The sequence below is a fragment of the Hyperoodon ampullatus genome (genome assembly GCF_949752795.1).
Source record: "Hyperoodon ampullatus genome assembly, chromosome: 4".
In the NCBI taxonomy this organism is placed as follows: domain Eukaryota; kingdom Metazoa; phylum Chordata; class Mammalia; order Artiodactyla; family Ziphiidae; genus Hyperoodon; species Hyperoodon ampullatus.
In genome coordinates, this window is record NC_136917.1 from 65,951,617 (window position 1) to 65,965,702 (window position 14,086).

At 39.4% G+C, this 14,086-nt stretch overlaps 1 protein-coding gene across 1 annotated transcript in view; it reads left to right on the forward strand.

The window, feature by feature from the left end:
* MEIKIN (meiotic kinetochore factor) overlaps window positions 1-14,086 on the forward strand; it is a gene marked incomplete at both ends in the record, with an annotated part of 121,732 nt that overhangs the window by 67,021 nt on the left and 40,625 nt on the right. Inside the window, one exon of the mRNA XM_079701562.1 lies at window positions 9,294-9,413. Within this exon, the coding sequence (XP_079557688.1) occupies window positions 9,294-9,413 (120 nt within the window). The remainder of the gene's footprint in view (window positions 1-9,293; window positions 9,414-14,086) is intronic.

Consider the following 14,086-nt stretch of genomic DNA (forward strand, 5'->3'; position numbering starts at 1 on the left):
TCTAGATATTAACCCCTTATCAGATATATGGTTTGCAAATATTTTCTCCCATTTTGTGGGTTACCTTTTCATTCTGTTGATAGTGTCCTTTGATGCACAAAAATTTAAATGTTTATGTAGTCCAGTTTATCTATTGTTGTTGTTTTTGTTGCCTTTGCTTTTGTATCACATCCAAGAATTCATTATTAAATGCAGTGTCATGAAAGTTTCTCCCTGTGTTTTCTTCTAAGAATCTATAATTTAGCTCTTACCCAGCCAGGGTTCTTCTTAAGTTCAACTAAACAGCAGGTATACAGCTTGCAAGCAGAGCAGGATCAGATGTTCCTCTTCAGCAGGAGCAGTCCTCACAGAAGTCCATGTAGTAGCTTACGTAGCAGTCTGGGGACAGCTCAGATACAAGGAGATGAGATCCAGTATCTTTTGTAATAACACATAGGCGTAGCTTCCAGGGTCCCCACAAGGGATATGCCTAATTACAAGAGTCACGGAAGCCCAAAATATGGTGCCTTTTCTAGTATTTATTTACTTGTAGTGCATGTATAGTTCCTCCCAGTCCAGGTGCAATTTCTCAATCAGATACCATTTTTACCCTAAGCAATGTTACCTAGTAATACAGTTGACATTTTTACCTTTATCCTAGTGGAACAGAGCTGGAGAGTTAACCAAAGATCACTTTTTCAAGATGGGGAAAAGATTTCTGTGAACACTCTGCTCATAATATTTCCAGTGTTCTAAAGATTAATACTTTTTCCAGAAAATGACTTTCATTTTTTATTCATTTTTGTTTTATATTTTGGGTTAAAATGTATATATGAGAAATAAGTGTTTAAAAATGAGTTTTTTCCCCTACAAAACTAGTCTATTGACTATTTTGTAAATACCAACATCTTTTTAAAATTAAGCTATAATTCACATTTTATAAAATTCACCTTGCTAAAATGTGAATTCAGTGACTTTTAGTATACTCAGAAGGTTATGCAGCCATTACCCCCTAATTTAGGAACATTGAGGAACATTTTTAGGAACTTTTTTCATCACCCCCTTAGCAGTCAGTTACCATTCCCCCCATCTCACCCTTCAGCTCCTTCAAATTACTAATCTACTTTCTGTGTCTTTAGGTTTGCTTATTAATAAGTGGCCATTTCATATAAATTGTATCATACAGTATGTGGCCTTTTGTGTCTAGCTGCTTTCACTTATAATATTTTCAAGATTCATCCATGTTACAGCATTTATTGGTACCTTGTTCCTTATTTGTGGCTGAATAATATCCCATTATAAGGATATACCACATTTTATTTTCTAATTCATCAGTTTATGGGCCTTTGGATGAATAATAGTGCTATGAGTGTTCGTGTACAAGTCTTTGTATGGATATATGTTTTCAGTTTTCTTGGGTATATACCTATAAGTGGAAGAAGAATTAATCGGGTTACATGATAACTGTATGTTTAATACTTTTTTTGTGGTGGACTTTTAAAAACAGCTTTATTGAGGTACAGTTCACCTATTTGGAGTATAAATTTCAGCGTTTTTTAGTATATTCACAAATATGTGCCATTATCACCCCAGTCAATTTTAGAACATTTTTATCACCTCATAAACAAACCCTGTACCCTTTAACCATTACTATTATCCCCTTATTCCTCCATCCCACTATCTGGCCCCAAACAACTACTAATCCACTTTCCATCTCAGTAGATTTCCTGGACATTTTATATGAATAAAATCATATAATATGTAGTCTTTTGTGACTGACTTCTTTTACTTAGCATAATGTTTTCAAGGTATCAGTACTTCTTTCCTTTTCATGGCCAAACAATATTCTATTGTGTTCATGGCCATTTGGGTTATTTCTGCCTTTGGACTATTATGAATAAAGCTGCCATAAACATTCAGGTACAAGCTTTTGTGTGGATATATGTTTTCATTTCTCTTGAGTGTATACCTAGAAATAAAATTGAAGGGTTATATCGTAGCTCTATGGTTGATCATTAGAGGAATTGATAGACTGTTTTCCAAAGTGGTTGAATAGTTTTACATTCCCAGCAGCAGTGTATGAGTGTTCTGATTTGTCTGTATTCTTACCAAAACTTACTATCATCCATCTTTTGGGGTGTGAAGTTGTATCTCATTGTGATTTTATAATAGAGCTTATTGGCCCTTTGTATATCTTCTTTGGAGAAATGTCTACTCAGATCCTTTGCTCATTTAAAAGTTAGGTTAGCTCCTCACGGATACACCAGAAATACAGCTACACGTGGAACAACTCCTACAGAACACCTACTGAACGCTGGCAGAAGACCCCAGACCTCCCAAAAGGCAAGAAACTCCCCACATACCTGGGTAGGGCAAAGCGGAGAGATTCCCGCACAGAGGATCGGTGCCGAGCGGCACTCACCAGCCCGAGAGGCTTGTCTGCTCGCCCGCCGGGGCGGGCGGCGCTGGAAGCTGAGGCTCGGGCTTCGGTCAGAGCGCAGGGAGAGGACTGGGGCTGGCGGCGAGAACTCAGCCTGAAGGGGGCTAATGTGCCACAGCTAGCCGGGAGGGAGTCCGGGAAAACTCTGGAGCTGCCGAAGAGGCAAGAGACTTGTTCTTCCCTCTTGGTTTCCTGCTGCGCGAGGAGAGGGGATTAAGAGCGCTGCTTAAAGGGGCTCCACAGACGGGCGCGAGTCGCGACTGAAAGCGCGGAGCCCAGTGACGGGCGTGGGACGCTGGGGCTGCTGCTGCCGCCGCCAAGAAGCCCGTGTGCGAGCGCAGGTCACTGTCCACACCGCCCTTCCGGGAGCCTGAGCAGCCCGCCACTGCCGGGGTCCCGGGATCCAGGGGCGGCTTCCCTGGGAGAACGCACGGCGCGCCTCGGGCTGGTGCAACGTCACGCCGACCTCTGCCGCTGCAGGCTCGCCCCGCACTCCGTGCCCCTCCCTCCCGCCCGGCCTGAGTGAGCCAGAGTTCCCGAAGAGGCTGCTCCTTTAACCCTTTCCTGTCTGAGTGAAGAACAGACGCCCTCCGGCGACCTACACGCAGAGGCGGGGCCAAATCCAAAGCTGAGACCCGGGAGCTGTGAGAACAAAGAAGAGAAAGGGAAACCTCTCCCAGCAGCCTCAGAAGCAGCGGATTAAAGCTCCACAATCAACTTGATGTACCCTGCATCTGTGGAATACATGAATAGACAACAAATCATCCCAAATTGAGGAGCCAGGAGTCAGTACTGTGCCTCTGAGGTGGGAGAGCCAACTTCAGGACACTGGTCCACAAGAGACCTCCCAGCTCCACATAATATCAAACGGCGAAAATCTTCCAGAGATCTCCATCTCAACACCAGCACCCAGCTTCACTCAACGACCAGCAAGCTACAGTGCTGGACACCCTATGCCAAACAACTAGCAAGACAGGAACACAACGCCACCCATTAGCAGAGAGGTGGCCTAAAATCATAAAAAGTCTGCAGACACCCCAAAACACACCACCAGACGTGGACCTGCCCACCAGAAAGACAAGATCCAGCCTCATCCACCAGAACACAGGCACTAGTCCCCTCGACCAGGAAACCTACACAACCCACTAAACCAACCTTAGCCACTGGGGACAGACACCAAAAACAACAGGAACTACGAACCTGCAGCCGGCAAAAAGGAGACCCCAAACACAGTAACATAAGCAAAATGAGAAGACAGAAAAACACACAGCAGGAGAAGGAGCAAGATAAAAACCCACCAGACCTAACAAATGAAGAGGTAATAGGCAGTCTATCTGAAAAAGAATTCAGAATAATGATAGTAAAGATGATCCAAAATCTTGGAAATAGAATAGACAAAATGCAAGAAACAGTTAACAAGGACCTAGTAGAACTAAAGATGAATCAAGCATCGATTAAAAACACAATAAATGAAATGAAAAATACTCTAGATGGGATCAATAGCAGAATAACTGAGGCAGAAGAACGGATAAGTGAGGTGGAAGATAAAATAGTGGAAATAACTAATGCAGAGCAAAATAAAGAGAAAAGAATGAAAAGAACAGAGGACAATATCAGAGACCTCTGGAACAACATTAAACGCACCAACATTCGAATTATAGGGGTTCCAGAAGAAGAAGAGAAAAAGAAAGGGACTGAGAAAATATTTGAAGAGATTATAGTTGAAAACTTCCCTAATATGGGAAAGGAAATAGTTAATCAAGTCCAGGAGGCACAGAGAGTCCCATACAGAATAAATCCAAGAAGAAATACGCCAAGACACATATTAATCAAACTGTCAAAAATTAAACACAAAGAAATCATATTAAAAGCAGCAAGGCAAAAACAACAAATAACACACAAGGGAATCCCCATCAGGATAACAGCTGATCTCTCAGCAGAAACTCTACAAGCCAGAAGGGAGTGGCAGGACATAATTAAAGTGATGAAGGAGAGAAACCTGCAACCAAGATTACTCTACCCAGCAAGGATCTCATTCAGATTTGATGGAGAAATTAAAACGTTTACAGACAAGCAAAAGCTGAGAGAGTTCAGCACCACCAAACCAGCTTTACAACAAATGCTAAAGGAACTTCTCTAGGCAAGAAACACAACAGAAGGAAAAGACCTACAATAACGAACCCAAAACAATTAAGAAAATGGGAATAGGAACATACATATCGATAATTACCTTAAATGTAAATGGACTAAACGCTCCCACCAAAAGACACAGATTGGCTGAATGGATACAAAAACAAGACCCATATATATGCTGTCTACAAGAGACCCACTTCAGACCTAGAGACACATACAGACTGAAAGTAAGGGGATGGAAAAAGATATTCCATGCAAATGGAAACCAAAAGAAAGCTGGAGTAGCAATTCTCATATCAGACAAAATAGACTTTAAAATAAAGACTACTAGAAGAGACAAAGAAGGACACTACATAATGATCAAGGGATCGATCCAAGAAGAAGATATAACAATTGTAAATATTTATGCACCCAACATAGGAGCACCTCAATACATAAGGCAAACACTAACAGCCATAAAAGGAGAAATCGACAGTAACACAATCATAGTAGGGGACTTTAACACCCCACTTTCACCAATGGACAGATCATCCAAAATGAAAATAAATAAGGAAACACAAGCTTTAAATGATACATTAAACAAGATGGACTTAATTGATATTTATAGGACATTCCATCCAAAAACAACAGAATACACATTTTTCTCAAGTGCTCATGGAACATTCTCCAGGATAGATCATATCTTGGGTCACAAATCAAGCCTTGGTAAATTTAAGAAAATTGAAATTGTATCAAGTATCTTTTCCGACCACAATGCTATGAGACTAGATATCAATTACAGGAAAAGAGCTATAAAAAATACAAACACATGGAGGCTAAACAATACATTACTTAATAACGAAGTGATCACTGAAGAAATCAAAGAGGAAATAAAAAAATACCTAGAAACAAATGACAATGGAGACACGACGACCCAAAACCTATGGGATGCAGCAAAAGCAGTTCTAAGAGGGAAGTTTATAGCAATACAATCCCACCTTAAGAAACAGGAAATATCTCGACTAAACAACCTAACCTTGCACCTAAAGCAATTAGAGAAAGAAGAACAAAAACATCCCAAAGTTAGCAGAAGGAAAGAAATCATAAAAATCAGATCAGAAATAAATGAAAAAGAAATGAAGGAAACAATAGCAAAGATCAATAAAACTAAAAGCTGGTTCTTTGAGAAGATAAACAAAATTGATAAACCATTAGCCAGACTCATCAAGAAAAAAAGGGAGAAGACTCAAATCAATAGAATTAGAAATGAAAAAGGAGAAGTAACAACTGACACTGCAGAAATACAAAAGATCGTGAGAGATTACTATAAGCAACTCTATGCCAATAAAATGGACAACCTGGAAGAAATGGACAAATTCTTAGAAATGCACAACCTGCCAAGACTGAATCAGGAAGAAATAGAACATATGAACAGACCAATCACAAGCACTGAAATTGAAACTGTGATAAAAAATCTTCCAACAAACAAAAGCCCAGGACCAGATGGCTTCACAGGCGAATTCTATCAAGCATTTAGAGAAGAGCTAACGCCTATCCTTCTCAAACTCTTCCAAAATATAGCAGAGGGAGGAACACTCCCAAGCTCATTCTACGAGGCCACCATCACCTTGATACCAAAACCAGACAAGGATGTCACAAAGAAAGAAAACTACAGGCCAATATCACTGATGAACATAGATGCAAAAATCCTCAACAAAATACTAGCAAACAGAATCCAACAGCACATTAAAAGGATCATACACCATGATCAAGTGGGGTTTATCCCAGGAATGCAAGGATTCTTCAATATACGCAAATCAATCAACGTGATACACCATATTAACAAATTGAAGGAGAAAAACCATATGATCATCTCAATAGATGCAGAGAAAGCTTTCGACAAAATTCAACACCCATTCATGATAAAAACCCTGCAGAAAGTAGGCATAGAGGGAACTTTCCTCAACATAATAAAGGCCATATATGACAAACCCACAGCCAGCATCGTCCTCAATGGTGAAAAACTGAAACCATTTCCACTAAGATCAGGAACAAGACAAGGTTGCCCACTCTCACCACTCTTATTCAACATAGTTTTGGAAGTTTTAGCCACAGCAATCAGAGAAGAAAAGCAAATAAAAGGAATCCAAATTGGAAAAGAAGAAGTAAAGCTGTCACTGTTTGCAGATGACATGATACTATACATAGAGAATCCTAAAGATGCTACCAGAATAATTAGAGAAATGCAAATCAAAACTACAATGAGATATCATCTCACACCAGTCAGAATGGCCATCATCAAAAAATCTAGAAACAATAAATGCTGGAGAGGGTGTGGAAAAAAGGGAACACTCTTGCACTGCTGGTGGGAATGTGAATTGGTACAGCCACTATGGAGAACGGTATGGAGGTTCCTTAAAAAACTACAAATAGAACTACCATATGACCCTGCAATCCCACTACTGGGCATATACCCTGAGAAAACCATAATTCAAAAAGAGACATGTACCAAAATGTTCATAGCAGCCCTATTTACAATAGCCCGGAGATGGAAACAACCTAAGTGTCCATCATTGGATGAATGGGTAAAGAAGATGTGGCACATACATACAATGGAATATTACTCAGCCATAAAAAGAAATGAAATTGAACTATTTGTAATGAGGTGGATGGACCTAGAGTCTGTCATACAGAGTGAAGTAAGTCAGAAAGAGAAAGACAAATACTGTATGCTGACACATATATATGGAATTTAAGAAAAAAAAAGGTCATGAAGAACATAGGGGTAAGACAGGAATAAAGACACAGACCTACTAGAGAATGGACTTGAGGATATGGGGAGGGGGAAGGGTAAGCTGTGACAAAGTGAAAGAGCGGCATGGACATATATACACTACCAAACGTAAGGTAGATAGCTAGTGGGAAGCAGCCGCATAGCACAGGGAGATCAGCTCGGTGCTTTGTGACCGCCTGGAGGGGTGGGATAGGGAGGGTGGGAGGGAGACGCAAAAGGGAGGGGATATGGGAACATATGTATACATATAACTGATTAAATTTGTGATAAAGCAAAAAATAAAAAAAATAAAAAAAAAAAAGAATAGTATCAATTTCCTTTAATGAGTGCTATGTCATCATTCGTCATTTGAGATTTTCCAGAAACTTGTCTATTTAGTAACATTACTTAAATTTTTTTTCATTCTTCTTATTTGGATGGATTTTTTCTTTCCTGTTCAGATGACTGCAGGGTTTCTTGACCAATTTTTTAAAATTTTCTGACTTATGCTAACTGCACATTTGTTTTCATGTATGACCTAACTGTAAGAAATCTTCAGAAAACAGTTTGCATTTTCATTCAGTGATTCAATTACCATGAACTCTTAGGGGTAATTAAAATTTTTACAATGGTACTATTACATAGCTACTTTTAAATAGATTTAACACTTTGTTGAATTCTTCAAATTTAACACATTATGTTAATTTTTTCTTGGAAAATCTCCCTATACCCATCCGTTATATATAATATTTATTCCATTAATGCATTATAAAGTCTTTTATGTGTAACTTCTGACCACGAATAAAAGGAATAATTGCTTCAAAAAAAAAAAAAAAAAAAAAAAAAAAAAAAAGTTAGGTTATTTATCTTTTTATTGTTGAGTTGTAAGTGTTCTTTATATGTTCTAGATACTAGACCCTTATCAGATAAAGGATTTTCAAATATTTTCTCCCATTCTGTAGGTAAATACCAGTGTCTTTTAATAAATAAAAATACTTTTGAGAACACTTAATGGCTTAACATTTTAAGGTTTACATTTTGTTACCAAATGAGTCTGAGACTAATTGCCCTTTGGTTCTTCTACACCAAATGAGGCATATAGATTCCCCTCAAGTCCAAGCTGTCATTCCTTGGCTGACTACACTGAAAGGAGGCCAGTTGACTCAAGGACTTCTGGAGATTTTCATTTTCTAGGGCCTCACTTTAATGTGACCTTCCTAACACTGTTTCAAGATACACATGGATAGGCCTGAAGTTGTTCTGTCCTCCTACAAGGAAGAGGAGCTAGGCAAGGGTAGATGCCCCCCCACTTCCTACCCAGCACAGTTGATAATTCATTTTGGGCACACATACATGTGGTGTAGCCAAGGTTCAGGCCAGACCTAGTCTGATCTGGATAGTCAACACGACAAAGCTTCTTGGAATCCCAAACTAAAGAGTATGGATCATGACTTTGGTTTTAAATATTTTGAATTTGATGTAGAAATATGTGGTGATTTAAGTAACCTGATAATGATATGGTTATGGTGCTCAGGAAAGAGATAGAGATTTAAAAATCTCTAACGTAAAATTGGTAGGCAAAAAGAAGGCAAGGGTAGAACACTGGGGGAAGGCTGACAGTTAAGGGAAGAGCCGGAGAAATTATTCCATGAGGTGTAGTTGCTGGGTATGTGAATTTCATTTAGTAGGCACTTAACATATATAAATTAAATTGTACTTTAGCAAACGAAAATTCCTATTTAAAAAATAATTTTAAAGCTAAAGAGCCTTGTATTCTTCTTTATAGATTCACTTGTTCCCAGATAAACATGCATCTTTTGAAGAAGTATTTCTAAATATCAGCAATTATATTAATTCAGATAAAATTATTCATATGTCAAGTTTACAAGAAAATAATACTATTGAGAGAGTAGTTCAACTTTCCTTTAATTAAAAATATTGTTTTTGCCACATTGAGCTTCTACAAAAGAGTAATATATTCTTTTATAGATTGATTTGTCCTCAGTGCAAAAAACATCTTTTGAAGAACTGTTTCCAAATGTCAGCAATTATGTTAATTCAAATGAAATTGTTCCTGTGTCAACTTTGCAAGAAAATTCTTCAAATGAGGTAGTATTTTCAAATTTTCCTTCACTTACTAAAAGAAATAATTAACTGTTATATTGGATACTTTGTATATGAGATACTTTAAGAGATCTGTAACTCAGTTGAGGCTAACATCATCTACACTTGGAGTCAGCTATCAGATATAATTCCAAATAAAGGATATTAGGCTGCCACAGCCAAAACACTGCATCATCAGGACCTAGGGATATTAAACAACTAGAGGAAATAGTATTATCCTACTTGAATCCAAAACTCAGTTTTTGTCTGTGCATATAAATTGTAGACATCAAACTAGTTGTGTTAGAATGAATATATGGAAGTACTATGATCCACTAATAAAACTCATAACTCTAAGGGCCATGGGGGGTGGGATTGGAGTAAAGAAAGAGGATGACCAGAAAAAGAGAGAAAAACAGAAGAGAGAGAGGGAGAGAGAACGAGACAGAAAGAAGGGGAGAGAGGGCAGACAAGAGAGACAGAGATAAAGAATAAGACAAGAAAGAGGCAGAGAGAAAAAAAAATTAAAAGGCAGAAGTTGGGTAGTGGTTCATTGCAGCTAGACCTTTTCACTGTGACCCTGGAGTGAAGGTGGGGATGCAGGTGGTGAGGAGAAAGTTGGAGATGAGATTGTAGAGATCAACAGGGGCCAGTATCAAAGAGCGTCTTATAATCCATGTTAAGGGATTTGGATTTTTTCTTGAGGGGGGGCTGCTAAGGGATTGTAAACATGATATATCAAATGTTCTTGTATAAAGTTTATTTTGGCTCCAGGGGTGGAGAACAGATTATAAAAGGCTGAGACTAGAGGCAACTTGAGGGATAATCTCCAGAGAAAGAGAGTAAGAGAAAGAAAGAATATAGGGTAAGAGGCTTAAGGATAGTAAAAATGGTTTGAAATAAGAGTTTCGGGGAATGGAAGAATTAGGGAAACCAAGATTATAGCCCATTGTTGAGATCCCAGTTGAAACTGAGAACTATTGCTTTTTAAAAAAACATTCCTTATTGAGGTATAATATAATTGACATGCAATAAACTGCACATATTTAAAGTGTGCAATTTAAAAGTTTTCATGTATGTAAGCACCTTTGAAACAACCACCACAATCAAGATAGTGAAAATATCCATCACCCAAATTTCCTCCTACCATTTTATAATTTCTTTCTTCCTGCCCCACCCTCTGCTCCCTAAGCAACTACTGATCTAGTTACTGTCATTATAGATTGGATTTTGGAGTCGAGAGAGAGAGAGAGAGAGAGAGAGAGAGAGAGAGAGAGAGAGAGAGAGAGAGAGAGAGAGAGAGAGAGAGAGAGAGAAGGAGAGAAGGAGAGAAGGAGAGGGAGGGAGAGGGGAGGGGGAGGGAGAGAGAGGGAGAGAGAGAGGGAGAGAGAAAGAGTTTTTTGGTCTGGCTTCTTTTACTCAGCATAATTATGAGATTCAGCCATGTTGTTGAGTGTATCAATAGTTTGTTCCTTTTTATTGCTAAGTAGTATTCCATTGCATGGTATACCATAATTTATTTAACCATTCACCTATTTATGGACATTCAGATTGTTTAGCTGCTGGGAACATTTGTGTACAAGTATTTGTATTGACAAAGAATCTCTCCTTGATCAAACTTGAGTTAGGCTACTCTGAGCCCTCTTCTCAACTTGGCCTTGACCTTGGGCTTCCGCGTCCATCCTTGAATACAGTTTTAGCAAGAATTCTGCTACGTCAGTTTAGAGAGAGTCCCCCACCACTGATACCTGATCACCCTGGCTGCCTTTAGCAGCCTGACCTATTAAGTCTAATTCGGTTACTGCACACAATTTCATCGAGTATGCAATGGGGAGGGTTTTCCCACACCTCCAACAAGCGATGCTCCAGGCACCAGCTGGGTATCATAGATTTCAACCCAATTCTGACACTATCTACCCAGAGATAACATCAGATTCTGCAGGTAAAGGACTCCATCCCACAGGAACACCTTCCACTTCAGACACCAATTGCAAGCCCAGGTTATTACCTATGTTTCTGACAGACTGGATACAAATTGGAGGTTCCTATGACCCCGTTCTTGGACTTCAGGTTCCAGTCACAAGTCCAGGTTGTTACATTTACTTCTGACTTACTGGCTATAAATCAGGGTTCTCACAACCCTCTCCTTGGGTTTGATTAATTTTTTAGAGCAGCTCACAGAACTCAGAAAAACATTTTACTTACTAAATTACTGGTTTATTATAAAAGGATATAATTCAGGAACAGCCAGATAGAAGACATGCATAGGGCAAGGTATGAGGAAAGGGTGCAGAACTTCCATGCTTTTTCTTGGAGTGCCATTCTCCCCGAATCTCACCAACCCAGAAGCTGTTTTTTTTTTTTTTTTTTGCGGTACTCGGGCCTCTCACTGTTGTGGCCTCTCCCATTGCGGAGCACAGGCTCTGGACATGCAGGCTCAGCGGCCATGGCTCACAGACCCAGCTGCTCCGCGGCATGTGGGATCTTCTCTGGACCGGGGCATGAACCCGTGTCTCCTGCATCGGCAGGCGGACTCTCAACCACTGTGCCACCTGGGAAGCCCAACCCAGAAGCTGTTTGAACCCTGTACTTTTGGAGTTTTATGGAGGCTTCATTACACAGGCATGGTTGAGTAAATCAATGGTCATTGGTGATTCATTCAACCTCTAGCTTCTCTCTCTTCCCTTATGAGGAGAGATTATGGTGTGAGCCTGAAATTTCCAACCCTGTAATCACATAGCTGGTTTCCCTGGCAACCAGTCCCATCCTTTTTTTAAAAAATTAATTAACTTATTTATTTATTTTTTGGCTACGTTGGGTCTTTGTTGCTGCACGCGGGCTTTCTCTAGTTGTGGTGAGTGGGGGCTACTCTTCATTGCGGTGCATGGGCTTCTCATTGTGGTGGCTTCTCTTGTTGCAGAGCACAGGCTCTAGGTACATGGGCTTCAGTAGTTGTGGCACGCAGGCTCAGTAGTTGTGGCTCGCAGGCTTAGTTGCTCAACGGCATGTGGAATCTTCCCAGACAGGGCTCAAACCCGTGTCCCCTGCATTGGCAGGCGGATTCTTAACCACTGCGCCACCAGGGAAGTCCCTCATCCTTAAGTGCAGTTCAAAAGTCACTTTATTAATGTAACAAAAGATACCTCATTGCTCTCATCACTTAGAAAATTCCAAGGGTTTTAGGAGCTCTATGCCAGAAATGGGAGCAAAGATCAAATATATATTTCCTATCGTAAATCATAGTACCACAGATCAGTTTAGCAAGAATCCCTGTACCCTTGATGTCTCCTCATGGCAGTTTTCCATCCTCTGATGACTTCACTCTCTTCATTGGCTATAAATCCCCAGCTGTCTTTGCTGTATTTGGAGTTGGACCCAATCTCTCTCTGCTATTGCAGTACCCCTATTACAATAGTTTTGAATAAAGTCTTCCTTATTGTTTTAACAAGTATCAGAATATACTTTCTTTTACAGTATGGATGTATATTTTCTTTCCTCTTGGGTAGATATCTAAGAGTGGAAATTGCCAAGCTGTCTTCCAAAGTGATTATACCATATCTTACATTTCCACTAGCAGTGTTTGAAACATGTAGTTCCTTGTGAAACAGTGTCATTTGAAGAACATAAATTTTTAACTTCAACGAAGTCCAACTTGTCAGTTTTTTAATGGGGTGTGCCTTTGTTGTCATATCTAAGAAATCTTTGCCTAACCCAAGGTCACAAAGATATTCTATGTTTTCTTTTTTTTTAATAAATAAATTTATTTATTTATTTATTTATTTATTTATGGCTGCGTTGGGTCTTCATTGCTACACACAGGCTTTCTCTAGTTGCGGCGAGTGGGGGCTACTCTTCGTTGCAGTGCACGGGCTTCTCACTGTGGTGGCTTCTCTTGTGGAGTATGGGCTCTAGGCACGCGGGCTTCAGTAATTGTGGCACGCATGCTCAGTAGTTGTGGCACACAGGCCCAGTTGCTCTGCAGCATGTGGGATCTTCCCAGACCAGGGATCGAACCCGTGTCCCCTGCATTGGCAGGCAGATTCTCAACCACTGCGCCACCAGGGAAGCCCTGAATTAATTTTATTACATGATGTAAGGTATGGATTCAAGTTCATTTTTTTTGCATATTGACATTCAGTTATTCTAGCACCATTTGTGGAAATGCTATCCTTTCTTCACTGTATTGCCTTTGCATCTTTGCTGAAAAAGTTATCCCTATATATGTATGGGTTTGTGTCTGGATTCTCTATATTGTTCCATTCATCTACTTGTTTACCTTTATGCCAGTACCATGCAGTATTGAATAATGTGGCACTATAGTAATTCTTGAAATCAGATAGTGTTACCCCTCTAACTTTGTTATTCTTTTTCAGTTGTTTTGGCTATTCTAGGTCCTTTGCATTTCTATATGAATTTTAGGATCAGCTTGTCAATTTCTACAAAAAAAGAAAAAAAACAAAACCCTGAGGGGATTTTGATTAAGATTTCATTGAATCTGTAGATTAATTTGAGGGTAATTGACATCATAACAAGATTGAGTTTCCCATCTTAAGAAAAAGGTGTATCTGTCCATTTATTTAGGTGTTCTTCAATATCTCTCTGAAATATTTTGTAATTTTTACTGTACAGGTCATTATTCCCACCTGATGTTATTATTTCTCACCTAATATCAATATTTC